Source organism: Anopheles arabiensis, chromosome 3, assembly GCF_016920715.1.
Source record: "Anopheles arabiensis isolate DONGOLA chromosome 3, AaraD3, whole genome shotgun sequence".
Classification (NCBI taxonomy): domain Eukaryota; kingdom Metazoa; phylum Arthropoda; class Insecta; order Diptera; family Culicidae; genus Anopheles; species Anopheles arabiensis.
The window spans coordinates 81,790,432-81,806,415 of NC_053518.1; the positions used below are offsets into that span (position 1 = coordinate 81,790,432).

Genomic DNA, 15,984 nt, shown 5'->3' on the forward strand with positions numbered 1-15,984 from the left:
GCCCCCTCTCCTTCTCTCTCTTTCTCTCTCTCTCGCTCTCTGCTATGTGCACTGGATTGATTTATCATAACATAGTGGTAGTTATCGAATAGGAAAAAAAGCTCGAATTAAAGTAATAAAATATAGAAGATTGTTCAAACTTCACCTCGGAACGTACAGCAGCAAGCAATAAAATAAACCGATTCAACCACACGCCTGTGTGTGTGTGTGTGTAGCGGTGACGCTACCCAGTTTTGGGTTATGCTTCTCGTAAGCTTGGCGGATCGTTTTGTCTGCCAACTTACTACCCCTTCCTCAACGTACACTAAAAGACTTTCTAAACGGTACTCACGCCTTCTCTTTTTTACATTACCTACAACTCGTATGCACACATTTGCATACCTCATATCTTCTAATAATGCTCTCTCCCTCTTACAGCTTTTCATGCTTTACGTCCTGCAGATGGCGCTGATCTTGAACGCCTGGTCCGCCGCTCCCATCAGCACCACCACCGGCAGCTGTGGTGCCACCGGATTGCAGCGTCACCACGGAGGTATGATGATGATGCTGATGATGATGGTGATGCTGCTGCTGCTGCTGCTGCTGCTGTTGATGCTGCTGCTGTTGCTGATGATGGTAGGTGTGGTAGGTGGCACTGGTGCTGGTCGACACAAGGCGCGTATCGGTGACCGTTGCCGCGTAGTTATGATGATCGCTCGGCGAGATCAAGCTTGCCGCCTGCCCGACCGACACCACTACCTCCTGCTGGCGCTGCTGATGGTGCTGCGATTGGTAGTGATGTTGCTGTTGTTGTTGCTGATGGTGTTGCTGCTGGGACGCATGATGGTGTTGCTGATGCGAATGATTAATTATGATGCTACTCTTGTCGTCCTCATTTGACTCCTCAATGACCCCCGGTACTACAACCGCTGCTGCTGCATGGTGCTGCTGCTGCTGCTGCTGCTGTTGATGCTGCTGCTGCTGCGTCACCATATAGTGACTGCCTCCGCCTCCACCACTACGTTGCTCTCCGCCACCTCCTTCCGCAGCGCCCTCCACCAGCGCTTGCTGATGCTGCTGATGGTGGTGGTGGGGATGGTGATGATGATGCTGATGATGAGTTTCTCCCATCTCACTTCCAGCACCACCACCACCACCAGCCGCTGTCGATACGGTGGCTGCCGCACTGCTGGACGGTGCGGTGGCGGAGGCGTGGGAGGCTGTGGCCACAACCACACCGGTTGCAGTGGCGGGGGCGGCAGCGACAGCAGCGGCACTAGTAGCAGGGCCACCACTGTGAAGCAAATTTCATCCCATCTCGTTCTTCAGTATGAATACCTTCTTCATTTCCTCCGTACCGTCCGGTTTGGTTATACGGAGCATCGCCTCTTCTCACTCGACGTTCGACTGGCGCGACGTGTCGTGAATGATCTCGTACTTGATCACCTGGGTCGTGTTACCCTCCAGGACCTGCACCTAGCGGAAAGGGGGTGTGCGCGTTGATTGGGTGACGTGGTGGATAGGGATTTTGGTGGGTTTTTTTGGAGGGAGAAAGGGAGAGATAGTAGTATTCCAGATTAGTATCAACACATTCGTAGGGGTTAAATTTGCACTCTAAAGCTATATTGTCACACACTTTTAGAGCATGCAGGCTAGAGGCATGCAATATTACAAAAAATTGTAAAATAATACTATACATGCTGGAAAACGAAGGCAATTTTCAGATGATTAAACTGCCTACAGGGTTTTGCAAATCCACATAAATCTGATATTTCATTTCCATCATAAAATAAATAAATTTCTTCAGTATGATTTTCAACACTTTAACGGTCTATCGCCATCGTTTTTTCACCGGAGTTTTGAAGCCGCATCTCATCAAAATTTATACCACTTTTCAAAATTTATACAGGGGTTTCCATGACACTTTAAAATGTGCACATCATTATTCACCACCTCCAAGATGTTATTCAACAGCTGTCAAATGATGCATTTGACATAATGTTTCAGTTCTTCCACATGATTTACAACGGGCCACAAAAAACTGTCAAACTTAATCCAGCTTGAGAGGTGTTGAAAATCATGTGGAAGAACTGAAACATTTTTGTTGATGCAAATACAACTTTTGACAGCTGTTGAAACACATCTCGCAATCAATGAAATCCAGGTTAGATACGGCTCTAATATCCCGGTGAAAAAACTACGCCAATGGAACACGGAAGTGTTGAAATACATACTGAAGATATAAAAAAAATATTAGGATGGAGATGAAATGTCAGATTGACCTGGATTAACATCTTGCACGCGGTGAATAACAACGTTTACATTGAAAAATGGTTTGGAAAATCCTGTGTATCTGATCATCTGTTGATCCAATTATCGTTATATCAAATTATTGAAAAAGCTCGAGCTTTTGTCTGATATTTGTAATTGAAACCAATTATTTTCTTAAGAAAAAATATCAATTGCATAATTGCCCTGTATGTTATTTGTCAATTCCAACGCATTTTACGACATTTTTTTTGTCGTCTTTCAATCTCCAAATGATATGTCTTTTCAGATATGCAAGAATTACAGTTCAATTTAAGCTACTTAGCAATCGCTTTAAGGTACCTCATTACAAGCAAATCTTATACAAATCCACATGCTCTGAATAAGTACTTTAAGGGGCTCAGCAAAATAACCATCAGTTTGCTCTTTATGCTCACAAACTTTCCTAATCATTCAAAATTCTAATTTTCTTCTACTGATATCGTTCCATCCACACATCGTTCCACAACAACACACTCGTGTAGGGGAAGCTTCAATGTAACTTTACATAAGATACCTGCACGGGCTGATTCGCAATGACCAGATTGCGCATGGCATGCTGATTGTTCTGGCCCTGCTGCTGCTGTTGTTGCTGCTGTTGCTGCTGTTGCTGTTGCTGCTGTTGCTGCTGCTGGACTGCAACGGCCTGCTGTTGCGCTTGCTGCTGCTGCAGCTGGTGCTGCTGCTGGGCAGCGGCAGCCGCAGCCTGCTGTGCCTGCTGTTGCTGGGCAGCGGCTGCTGCAGCCTGTTGCTGCTGCTGTTGCTGTTGCACCAACGAATCCTGGTTGGGTTGTTGAATCTGCAACATAAAAAATTAATTAATAATGGCTTCACTTATTATATGCAAAATCCAGCAACAATTTGCTTACCACAACAAGCTGCTGCTGTCCGGCGGACGCTTGCTGCTGCCCACCGGCACCACCAGCCGCCCCGCCACCACCACTGCGCTGATTCTGCTCCAGATGCTGGCGCTGGTGCAGCATCAGATGGTTCTTCTGGAAGAACGCCTTACCGCACTCGCACACGTGCGTCCGCACCGTGCAGCCACCGTTCGGGTGGCGGCGGTTGTGCAGCAACAGCCCGTGCTTGGCCGCAAAACCCTTGCCGCAGTGGGTGCAGTAGTGGGATTTCGGTTTCGTCTGCTGCTGCTGCTGATGCTGGTGCTGCTGCTGCTGTTGCTGCTGCTGCTGCTGGTGCTGGATCTGTTGCTGCTGGTTTTGCTGCTGCTGCTGTACGACGGTTTGGTGCTGCTGCACAACCTGCGCCTGTTGCAGCTGTTGCTGGTGCTGCTGGGGAGGGCTTTGCGGTTGAATCTGCTGCACCACCTGCCCCGAGGAGGTAATTATTTGTACTGGAAAGGAAGAGTTTTGTATTATGGGGTTGTTGGTCGCCATGATCGCGCTGTCACCACCGTTCACCACGGTCTCAACCATCGGATGGTACTCTTCTACTTTCATATCTTAACGGTAAGAGTGATGGGGATAGTAAATGTAAATAAAATGTGTTTTGGATGCAAATGGAAGCGTACGAATTTTATAAATTTTAGTTTTACAAAAAAAATTGTGAATGATGGTTTTTTTTATTTAAAAATTAAATGTGAGTTTAAAATCAGTCAGTCCCGTGATTGGTAAAATGAGATACAACACAAATCAACCCAAAAAAAACAAGCATGAAAACAAATGATGTTAAAGAAGAGAAAAAGAAATAGATAATACCATAAACGTTTTAATAAATAAAAGCATAGAAACAACGGAACAAAAGGCGATGATGAAGATATTAAAAAACAAGTAATAGTGATAAAACAGTAGAATTAGAGCATTAGTAGTGGTAGTAGTGGTAGTGGTAGAGGAAGAACATGAAAAAGAGAAGAAAAAACATAAAAAAAAAACAAAATAAAAAAATGTACATGTGAAGGAAAAGGAAGAAAAAAAAAACAAAACAAAATACCAAGCCGCCCTAAACCTCCTTCTTTCCCGCCGGGAATAGAGAATGAGAGTATTCGTGAGTAGTTTCTGATTGTGTGGGTGCATGAGCAATGGAAGTGTAATTGTTGAAGTGATGTGCTTAACAGTGTTTTCTATTTTCTCTTTTGTTAGCATCAATTTACCAAACAAAATGATTTTTAATGATTTTTTTAAAGATGTTATTATTAATTCTAGCAAAATGCATAAAACATTCCTTTGGATTAAGACGTAAATTTATGTTAAAAATACCCAAGAATCCTCTTCATCACTCATTGCAAGTACGGGATGTTTTCTCACTTTATCTCGTGTCTGTGGCACCATTTCTCGAATCGCTTCGTGTCATTGTGTTACAACGATTCGCGGCAAAGGGTGTCAACTCTCTTGAGATATGGCGAAAAAAACACCCTATTAAGATACGGAGCAAACTAAAGGAATAAAAACCCTCCGACAGCACTGGCCGGACAGCCGGACTTACCTTGATTGACGGCCGGAAACAGGTGGCCGGGCAGGGCCGCGGTCAGCGCACACAGGTCCGTCATAAGGCTCTTGTCGCCGGTGTGCAGGCGCAGATGGAGTGCCAGCGCTTCCCGGCTGTTGAACGCGCTGCCACACTCGCGGCACGCGAACTGCGGCTTGCCCGCGTTTTCGGGCGAGCCCTGGCCGGTGGCGGCGATCGTCGTGATGATGTTACCGTTCGACACGTCCTGCACCTGCTGCTGGCCCTGGTAGTGCTGGATCTGCTTCACCTCGATGTGCTGCTGCTGGTGCTGCTGCTGGCTCTGGGCCTGGGCCTGCTGCTGGGCCTGCTGCTGCGCCTGCTGCTGCGCGTTCGACGTCACGACGGTGTTGGTCGTGATGATGGTGGTGTTGGACGCGTTCGGATTGACACCGCTGTGCGTGTGGCGGTTGTGTGCGTTCAGCTCCGACTTCGTGCGGAAACCCTCGCCGCACGCAATGCACGGGAATGGCTGGTCGCCGGTGTGGATTCTGAGAGGGCAATGAAAGAAAGGGCAAATGAGAGCATTTAAGATGATTTTTGTTTAAACCCCCGTTCGCCTTACCTCATATGTGCCGCTAGGGTGCGCTTCTGCAGGAACTCTTTGCCACACAGCGTGCACGAGTGCGGCACCCGGCCGTGGATCTTGCCATGGTTCACCAGCTGGAACTTGCGCGGGAAGGTCGCACCACAGTCCCGGCAGTGGAACGGATTGACCGAGCCGTGGAACCGGGAGTGCATCACCAGATGCTCGTCCTGCGCAAAGCTTTCCCCACAGTCCGCGCACACGTACGGCCGCTCGCCGGCATGGAACTTGCTGTGCGTTACCAGGTGGCGCTTCAGCGGGAACGATCGGCCGCACTGGTCGCACACGAACGGTCGCTCGCGCGAGTGCACCCGCGAATGGGTCAGCAGATGGTGCTTCAGCGTGAAGCTCTTCTTGCACTCCTGGCACTGGTACGGCCGCTCGGTCGAGTGCAGCAGCAGGTGCGTGTTGAGACAGTGCTTGTGCGCAAAGTCTTTGCCGCAGTGCACGCACACGTGGGGCCGCTCTCCTGCAAAAGCAACAAGGACTGTGTTATGACGGCGACTAGTACACAGCGCGGTATTTCCGATACACTCTCACCTGTATGGACCCGGGCGTGGGTGGTCAGATGGTGCTTGAGCAGGAAGGACTTGCCGCACTGGTCGCACGAGTACGGGCGCTCCTTCGGCACGACGTTCGGGGTCGGTGTGGTGGCCTCCTGCTGCACGTACTCATTCTGTATCGGGGAAAGCCATCAAGCGTTTGTTAGAAAATAAGCTCTTCGAGAAGTGGATTCTCCTCTCCTGACACTCACGTAATCCATTTCGACCGCTTCCAGCTTCGGAGAGATGCTCAGCGTGGGCTCGATCTTCATCTGATGGTTGGACGTGGTGGCCTGTGAGTCATCTCCCTCCTCCAGCCCTTGAATCACCTTCTGCACCTGTACCGAAATCGCTGCAAGTGAACGAGATACGCGCAAAGGGTTAGAAAACACTCCCTCCTTCTCCTTTCTACAATCAAACCACTCCACAATTGCTTACAGGTATGCTGGCCATCGTTGTTGTTGATGGGGGCGTGCTGATTGTTCGCAGCGACGGCCGCGGCCGCCCGCTTCATCAGTATGTCGTTGCACTCTTCCGCCGTCAGCTGGATCGGCCCGATCGGGGACATGAACGCGCTCGCACCGCTCGTTGTGAGGATGGCCTTCGTCTTCGTATCGATCAGCCCGTTCGCTAGAGTGGTAGTATTGGATTGGTCTAATTGATTGCCGCAGTTGTTTTGTTGCATTATAGCCAGCAGCAAATTCCATTTCCCAAAGTGCACCACCATTACGAGAAGAGTGTAAGTAATCCCGGAGAGGGTTTGTGCGTTTGCAGGTGTTAGCAATTGTTAAAGGGAGAAGGGAAAAGAAGTGAATATTGAAAAGAGGAAAATATATCAAAAATACAGTAAAAACGTTAGTAAGAAAGATTTGAGGTGTGCTCGTTTAAATTAAAGTGCCAAACCAAAAAAAACCATTCCCAACTAAACCAACAACAGAATAAATCATTCTACTCTTAACTGGATTGTGCCGATTAATACCTATGATAACACCCCCTTCCTCTCTGCTACACATCAATATGTTGAATTATTGATCGGAAAACCCCCACCATTAGGAGTTACACCCACTCATATGCTCGGGGCCGCCGCTTCCAAATGCAACACAGCAGACAACCAACGGAAATGAATGGTTTCGGGGAGATAAGATTACACACATCAAGCCCCCAACAAGCAGCAGCATATGGGACCGTGGGCTTACACGGAAATCCGCCTTCGTTTACTCCCTTTTCTTGCTGGTAGTTAATAAATCGATCGATTTTCCGTTCCAACAAGAATTTAGAAAACAAAGGAACATCTAAACGAATATGTATTGTGTTGTCAGTAATTCAATCTACATGAACATGTGTTGTACTAGATTAATTTCTGATATTCTCATGTCATTAATTTTGTTCATCATTATACAGGGGTCTCCCAGTCAATTTTCAAAGTCAACAAAAATTTTCATTGCTTGCGAGATGATTTTCAACAGCTGTCAAATGTTGCATTCGCATCAACAAAAATGTTTCAGTTCTTCCACATGATTTTCAACACATCTCAAGCTGGATTGAGTTTGACAGTTATTTGTGGCGTGTTGAAAATCATGTGGAAGAATTGAAATTTTAATATGCGGCAAATAAAAATAATGTTGAAAATCATCTTGAAGGTGGTGAATACACTGTTTCCAGCTCAGTTTTCGATGCGAACCGTATTATTCAAAACTTTAAAGATGTTTTTCAACAGTTGTCATGATTTGTGACAGCTGGGCTCGCACGATTGTTGAATACGTTTCAAAATGCATAAATATATGTATAATTCAATTCAAACCGCCATGGATTACAAGGGAATTTTAATTCTAACATAATTAAACATCACGCCACAGCAGCAATTTGTCCAAAAATAAACAATATTTTCTTTTTTAACGTATGATTTCTTCATACAGAAATTAATAAAGTCTTTATGAAAAAGGGACTCTTTTCTAAAATATCCTTCGACTTGATCTACAGATCTTTGACGCGTATTTCTTACTGCGGTCTAAAATTCACTTATATTTTACGAAATTTCTACAAATTTTCAAACTCTATTTTCTTTTGTTTTAAATCACATTTGCAATTTTGCTGGATTTTAAATTTCGCCACACTAACTACAATTAAAAGATTTATATCGGAGGAATGTAAATTAATTTGTCTTATCGATATATACGCTGCTATTATTTCGCAACTTAAAATCTAATTTAATTCTTTATTAATATCAACCCAAACAGAGCTAAAACACACACACTAGCTAAACCCCCAAACCTACTAAACTAAGATTCGTGCGCTTAAATAAATAAACGAGTTTGATGGTATGCTCACTTATAACTTCGTGCTTCTTCTGATGGCCAGTGGCAACAGCCGTCGCGGTACCGCCGGTGGTAATTATCCTGCGAAATAGACGACACGAACCGAGTGTTATAAAAAAAAACCGATCACATCAATCCAATTAATAACTGGCGCTACAGTGAGTGAGTGTCACTTACCGCTGCGTTCCCTGCGGCAGGGCGGACGCATCGTTCACGACGATCATCCGCCGGACGCTTTTGCCGCCGGCGTGCGAGATGGAACCTTTCCCATCCTTCAGTAAAATGCTAGCCCCGTCCGGAAGCTGCAAGTATGGCATCTGTTTGTTTTAGTCCACACAGCGAGAAGGGTACGGATCAACAACAACACAATAGGAAGATGGGTCGGATGGGTAGCATATATATAATGTATATATATTGATGGTGTAGTATGGAGAGATGGTGGCGGCGTGTGTTTCGGCGATCGTATAATAAGGAATTCGGCGTACCCAGGCCGGCAAACAACGCACGCACGGCACGCCAAACAAATTCCGATTGGAACAGCAGCATAAATTGATTGTGAGAAAAAAATCGATCGTAGGGCAAGGTTTCAGGGAGCACAATGTTGATTTATCGTTGATTTATGGGCGATGTGTGTTCATTGTCAACCGGAGCAGCAGTCGGCAATTATTTTGTTTAAACGTTTTTTTTTTTTAATTAAAACCAATGTTGATGCACAGACAGCACCATTTAATAAGCGTCCATTTTTGTTCCAATCCAAGGGCCAATTGATAATCCAATTGCAGAGCAGCGTCCGTCGTTGCCAATCCAATTTTATGTTTGTGTTTTGCAGCATAATAAATTTTCAAGTTTCATCAGTGACATAAACACAGACACACACAGGCACATTAATCAGCGGGCAGGGTGGTGATGTGACACACAGGACGTTGTGTGGTGGTGGCGCAGGAGACGATGAAGATGGGATGATGATGATGATGATGGTCGATATGGTGTAGGTATATAGAGAGAAAAAGAGAAAGAAAAAAGAAGCAAAACATTGCGATGAGTATTTGTGATCCACGGGCGGTATGATTCTTCATTCCAATTTAGTTCATATTTTGTCCTATTTTTGCTGCTTTTTTATTGTGCTTTAATAATATGGATGTTTAAATTATTTATTAAACGTTTGCAGAAAGGGTAAATATATTCAATAATGCATTAAAAAAATCTTTTTTTTTCTCTAATTTTATGACATAATTAGAAAACACTCTATATTGCACATATAAACCAAAAAAAAAATAAGCGATCACAAAATGAAACACACTACACGTGCTACTCCTCCCCCTTCCAAGAAAATATTGTTCAACGATTGCTTTCGGATGCTATGAAAACATTCTCTTGGCCCGCGATTGTGTTGTAAACATATTGGAACAACACACGTACAAAATCGAAATGTCAAAATCAGCTGATCGGAACTACACGCACACACACGCACACACAAACACACGATACTTGTGTGTGCAAAAAAAGAAGGTCAAAACATAACATATCCCAACGATGCCACACCACCACCGGTGATTCTATGTGTACTCGTGTCACGCACTCTTCTGTCTGTCCTGTATGTCTGTATGACTGTGTGTATGTGTGTCCGTGTCTATTTCCCCCTACAAGCAAACATAATAGTGAGCAGCATCTCGATTATGCTGCTTACAGCGCAACATGTCGATTATGTTATAGGTGTGTATAAGCGACCCGCACACGCACACACACACACATACATACAAACACACGTTGTTGGTGGAGCAATTTCTGGCAATACCGCTGCAAAAGAAGTTGTATGTCAATTTTTATTCAATGCTACACATCTGCTCATCTGCTTTGTTTGCTTTTAATATTTAAAAAATATTTTAGGAATTTAAGGTAAAATGCTTATAAATATTTTGCTCTATTTTTCCGTTGCTCAGTTGCAATACTTAACAATTAAAACTGACACAATTCCACAACCTTTTTATGCTCATTGTTGCAAAATCAGCTGATCCCGTATCAAAACGCTTGTTTACAAAACAAACAACCAGTGGACAGCAAACACACACACTGGGGGACTTTCTTCCACCCCAACTCACGAACTCTACTACACAACGGTGCGTTGGGTGTGTGTGGATAAGGTTAAAAAAAAAATAAACATGTTTTTTCCTACCCAACGCACACAAGAGAGCACGTGGTGGTGGTGGTGAGTGGCTGCGTCACTTCTATGCGCCCGCCCTACTCACACACGAGACTCCTCTCCAACGCACACCAGGGGAAAGGTGGCATGGATGCGATTTCCGAGCGTACGGAACATGTTTCTATGCTCTAGGGTGGTGGTGTGCTGTACCACTGACAGTCAAACCCACACCTTTCCGAGCTGCAGCGACGGGAACATCATTACCACCATCACCATCACCAGCAGTAGCAATAACATGTTGCCTTGAGAGGTTGATGGGTAGGCATGGACATAAAATCCACAAAACATATGTGTATGGGTCGAAGGCGAAGAAAAAGGTTAGTTGTTTATGGCAATGCTCAGGGTGTAGGTTAAAAATAGTCAACATTCATACAATGTTTTACACGAATGTCTCATAATAACACATGGTTTTTTATGAAAAAATATCGAAACAGATTTCCTACATAAAAACTCACTTTTTTCGGTAATATCCAATTAGTCCTTTCACTGCATCCTTCAATCTATCATATCTCGCGCCTCAACAGGGATTCAATTTAATGAGCAAAACTACCCCTCCTCATACGCAGCCAACAATACATCAGCAAGTTATGAGAGAGTTACGAGAAGCGAATGGAAATTCGATGCAACCTTGTGTTCATCTAACACCGCCATTCAACCCGACGAATCAATCATCATCTCTCATCGGTTGAGTGTGTGTGGGGGCAAAAGGGAAAGCGGGGCAAAATGGGCATGTTAAGCAGTTTACTGCTCCTTTGAATTGGCCACAAAGCACAATTATGCTTACATTATTACATGTCTGCACCATTTATCTATGGATTAAAATGACCACCTTGTCTGAAAATGACTTAAACAAATGAAAAAAGTGGAAAATAAAAGCAAAATGAGCGCAGGTAAACCAAGCGTGAAACGTCAAAACACTGCGGGCAATAGGAGGAAAGACTTTAAAATTCTTAAAAAAATTATATTATAAAAATAAAAACAATTTATTACACGTTTCAATCTACAAAATCGAATCTATTGAAGCTGTGCCTATTACCGTTATTCTGTGGACTAATACAGCACCATAGCCCTCACCAAGCGCCATATGTCAAAAGCATCTGCCCATTTTGCCCCACGTGAAGCATTGTTGTATTTTTTGGTTTAATAATAAAAATACGCATTCATCAATTGCCTTGCCTTCAGACAAATTGTATAGAAATATCAAATCTTCAAAAATATACCACGCAAAAGCTTATTTTCGAAGTGAGCACAAATTACATCAATTAGTGACATAAATCTTATTTTTGTTTTTTTCTTGCTTATTTATTACGTAAGGGTTGTTTAGGATTTAGATGCGCCAAAATGTAGGCAATTTGTTGTATACGTGAATTAAGCAATAAAACCAATAACAGCGCCATCTCGAGGCAAGAACACAACTACTCCACACTTCACAGTAGCGCCATCTACATAGTTAGTTATGCAAATCATGGGGTCAAAGAGTGGTGTATTGGCTAATAATTAGGAAACATTTGTATGTTAACGGAAAGAGCGGAAATTAAGCAAGCATACAAACCCCAAAATGTAAACATCGCTAACGGAACACAGCACTTTGTAATAAGTACCCCACGAAATACATGAAGAATTCAATTAACAGCACAGATTGCGGAGTCAGAATTTATTGTTCTACATCTTCAAATCACCCAGCTGGCAAATCTTGTACAGAGTCCTTGGCGGGTAGCTCTTACTTGACACTTGTCAGCGTTCTCAGGTGTATTTGGTATCGTGCTGATTTTTGCTCCCTTTGAAACTCGAATCGCGAGTTTAAGGTAATCTAGTGTAGGGCGCAATCCTACACAAGGGTTATAAAACTTATATGATGTTAATAACACACTCCAATTAATACATTTTGAGCATTGGAATGTATTTTTGCTGTGAGATAATGCTTAAAATAGATAGTGCCCCCATTTTGCCCCGTTTACCCCTACGTTTTTCCCGGTATTTTCTAACGAACAACGAACATGGTATAGAAATATAGGAACACCAGCGGAAGGATTGAAGCCGAACTCCGCGAATGAATATAATGGATGATGAACATATGATGCTGCCGATGATGATGAGGATGCGAATATCAGATTTTCATCTAACGAGGACAACCCTAACACATCCTGAAAGCTTCATTGTTCAATTCGTTGGGTGAGGCTCTGCCGTACAGTTGGGTCGTTTCAAACTCTCACAATTACGATCACACCATCCCCCTTCATAGCCATGCTAAAAGAACTAAATAATGAAAGCAACACACAATACTTGCCAACAAGTTCAATGCAGTAATAACAAGCAGCGCCCTCCATCTAAAACAAGAGTACGTGCCCGAGCATGCCAGCTCTAGGAATGTTTTACGTTACACGATTGCAATATCCTAGGGACCAGGATAAATTGCAATTGAAAAGCTGCACCCGCGCCCATAGTTCAATAGTATGAAACCCATAGCCCAACCTCATATCTGGAGCGAAACCTGATGCAGAGTTGTTACCCGCGTGCTTCGGGAATTGGAAAATTTAATCAATATTCCTGCCCGGGAATGCAGTTTTACGTGCAAACCAAAACGTGCTCGCCTGAATGTGCGCACTATGAAGCGAAATTTTATCATTTTTGGGAATCAATTTACTTTAAATGCTAAAAATGTGATGCAAATTGCATACATTAAGGCTTTCTTAGAGACTTGGTAAATTTTGCACTAATATCAAATGATTCTTGATCAAACATTCTTCCATAGGGTGTATGCAAACAAGATTGAAACAAACAAAAAGCATCCTGTGTATCTACGCAGCGTAAACGACGACCTATCCCTTTCCCCTTGATGGTATGCGAAACATGTTCAAATAAAACAGCAATATGCTTCTTCTCCTTCCACGCAACTCGTACAAAACTGGATGGGGAGGAAACACGCACACCATCAGTTTTTGGAGCATACACACACACAGAGTTGTCGCCCCCATATAGCCAACATATTTCTCCCCCAATGTAAAGCGGCTGGGCTGTTTTTGGATGTAGGAGAGAAGGTACTTTTTCCAACACATGTCCATCCACAACACTGTTTTCCGTAACTGCTGCTTGAGCATGGAGAACGGCATGCTAGGAGTGGTTTACCATCGACAACATTATGATAGGGCTGTGTGGCAACACCAGTGTGTTGGTAATGGTAAGAAGTGTTGTGTGTTTGGCCTGGTTCGAGGTGTGTGAAGTCCCCCATGCCTATTGGGAATACATATACAGGGCTGTAGTTCCGTAAAGAGAGGACAGAGGGTTCATCCTCGAGTGGGTCAGCGCCAAATTGGCGGGAAAATAACGCAAAGCATCTCTAGTTGCGCTTTATTTATTTCACTAATAAATATTGAAACCCAAATTCTCGAAGCAAATCACTTATTGGTGGTTGTTTTAACCAGCTCACACACAATCAAACGCTGTTTGTGATACGGTAGAACACATTTTCAAATCTTAAAATACGTTTAAGAAGCGCTAACCCTCAGAATAAAGTTGCATGTATCGCACAATGCATACATTTAGGCGTTTATATTAACACTAGAAGCATATGACCATCCATTTTGACTGGTAACGCTTAAATTCATCTTGCTTTTACTCATAAATAAAGCCAAGAGCTGGCAAAGTTTTAATATAACCTTATTTTTTATATTCTAAATACAATAAACCAGAATGATTTTTTGTAGAATTAACTAATTCTAATAATTTTGTAATAAACGCTTAAAACGCTTGGTAGTTCAAGGGATAAACGCTTAGAAACTCTATGTTTGTATCGTAAACGAAAGCAAAAAAACGTGCAAAACGGCGAATAATAAAATTCAAATATGCAAACGCGGTGGGGTTGAAATGGTGTGTGCACGTTCGCAACAACAACAAACAAACAATAGTCTCCCGTCATGAGAGCACTTTCTCGTTCAGTGAGCTCATTAGATAAGCCGTACCGCGGTCGGCGTCCGTCCCAGGACGGCACAGCACAGCGGATAGAGGTCTTATCGGTTGTGCAACTGTTGTGATCCATTTCGTTTGACGGGCAATGTTAATAGCTAACATGCTAATAACCACCACATGCGCCTCATAATGTGCTGAACATGGACAAACATACATTCACATTCAACAAAATACTATTCAACATGATGGCTCGTCGGTTGAGTCGCATAAAAAGCCATCATATCGCGCACAAACACAAAGCTCTCCTCCTCCACTGAATGTACTGCCTTTGTGTTGAACGTCCCACATCCGGTTGGACAGTTTTGAAAGAAATGACTATTATAATTACATTTAGGGAGAGCGAGAGAGATAGTGGATGCGAAAGGAACCAACCGCAAACGGACGGACGCGTACGACCCACCAACAGACGGCCCCCCATACACAGGTTTTAATGAATAGAGCAACGGACAATAATATGCGTTTCACTCAAATGAAACCCATAGCATTGAGTGCTGGACTCACAAACCCTTGTTTTGTGTAATGCACTGTATGGGTAGGTTGTACTAGCGGTAGCAGAAGCCCTCAAGTGTACTGTGGCTTTATGTTTATATCGAGCCAACATGATACAGTTCGACAATGAGTGCACCACAGACGAATGTTGCCTGAAGTATAGTATCACTGTGTAGAGACACAGGTGCACTTCCATCGAGACCAGACACCAAACAAAGCACTGGTGAAAGTGTTTTAGAGTGCCGGTAAGATTAAACCATCGTATTTCACTATTTATGGAAAACAATACTCCTCAATGTAATGCAGGGATAAAAGCACACCTACTAAAAGCGTCTTTCGGGTTCTCAGATGTCAACCTTACCTTTCTTTCCCTAGCAAGCAACAAGCGAAACCGTAATAATGCAACTTTGTCGTGCGGTGTGCATACTTTAAGGCGTAATTTTTCATCCTAAATGAAATTGGGCTTGTAGGTTTGCTTCGTTGAACGTAACGCAAGTAAAATACTAAAATTGACGCCTCTAAAATGAAAACCAATGTTTCAATAATACCTCAAAATTCAAATTAATTCATTTTGAATAATACTACTATCTCTTATTCAGCGTAATAAACACATGAAAGAGCAATAACGACTAAACCAAAAGCAAAAAAATGATCAGCAGCGCATTTCATTCAAAAAATAAACTTCCAACCTCCGCCGATCCAATATTAAACAGTTACATCCTCCCTAGGTAATAGAAGATCGAAGGTTGTTGCGAAGATCGCATTGAAACCATGCCAAAGCGTACTGGGTACAGACGCCACTGTGCTCAAGCGTACCTCTGTGACGTAACCTTCACTGCAGCTATCAATTTTCAGATCAATTCGAACCATCTTGACACCACGTTTAACCAGCCGCTTTGAAATGCCGTTCGAATTGGTGTTGTCTCTCGCTTCCCTTTGCCAAGTTTATGCCAACCGTTTCACCAGGCGTCAGGCCAGTACCGATCATATTAATCTTGATCGGTATCTTTTTACCGATCTTGATGTACATATTACACCCCCTCCTTTCCCACGACCCTGTTCAATAATAGTACAACCGAATCGATTGAGTAATCGCGTTCCTTCTTGGTGCTGTAGCATTTTCTTATTTCTGTAGCAAAA

At 43.5% G+C, this 15,984-nt stretch overlaps 1 protein-coding gene across 12 annotated transcripts in view; it reads right to left on the minus strand.

Moving 5' to 3' along the window:
• Positions 1-719: 719 nt before the first annotated feature.
• LOC120905072 (zinc finger protein 189) overlaps positions 720-15,984 on the minus strand; it is a 33,898-nt gene continuing 18,633 nt past the window's right edge. For 4 of the 12 annotated variants that reach the window (XM_040315741.1, XM_040315742.1, XM_040315745.1 and 1 more), the window contains exons 3-12: positions 8,367-8,506; positions 8,203-8,270; positions 6,313-6,528; positions 6,087-6,226; positions 5,867-6,008; positions 5,312-5,801; positions 4,726-5,237; positions 3,156-3,733; positions 2,804-3,085; positions 1,349-1,455 (exon numbers count right to left, since the gene is read on the minus strand). In XM_040315741.1, coding sequence (XP_040171675.1) covers positions 1,372-1,455; positions 2,804-3,085; positions 3,156-3,733; positions 4,726-5,237; positions 5,312-5,801; positions 5,867-6,008; positions 6,087-6,226; positions 6,313-6,528; positions 8,203-8,270; positions 8,367-8,506 — 2,652 coding nt within the window. In that variant the 3' untranslated portion in view covers positions 1,349-1,371. Of the gene's footprint in view, positions 832-1,317; positions 1,456-2,803; positions 3,086-3,155; positions 3,734-4,725; positions 5,238-5,311; positions 5,802-5,866; positions 6,009-6,086; positions 6,227-6,312; positions 6,529-8,202; positions 8,271-8,366; positions 8,507-15,984 lie in introns of those variants that run through there. The other 8 variants (XR_005739863.1, XM_040315747.1, XM_040315752.1 and 5 more) reach the window with 8 other exon arrangements.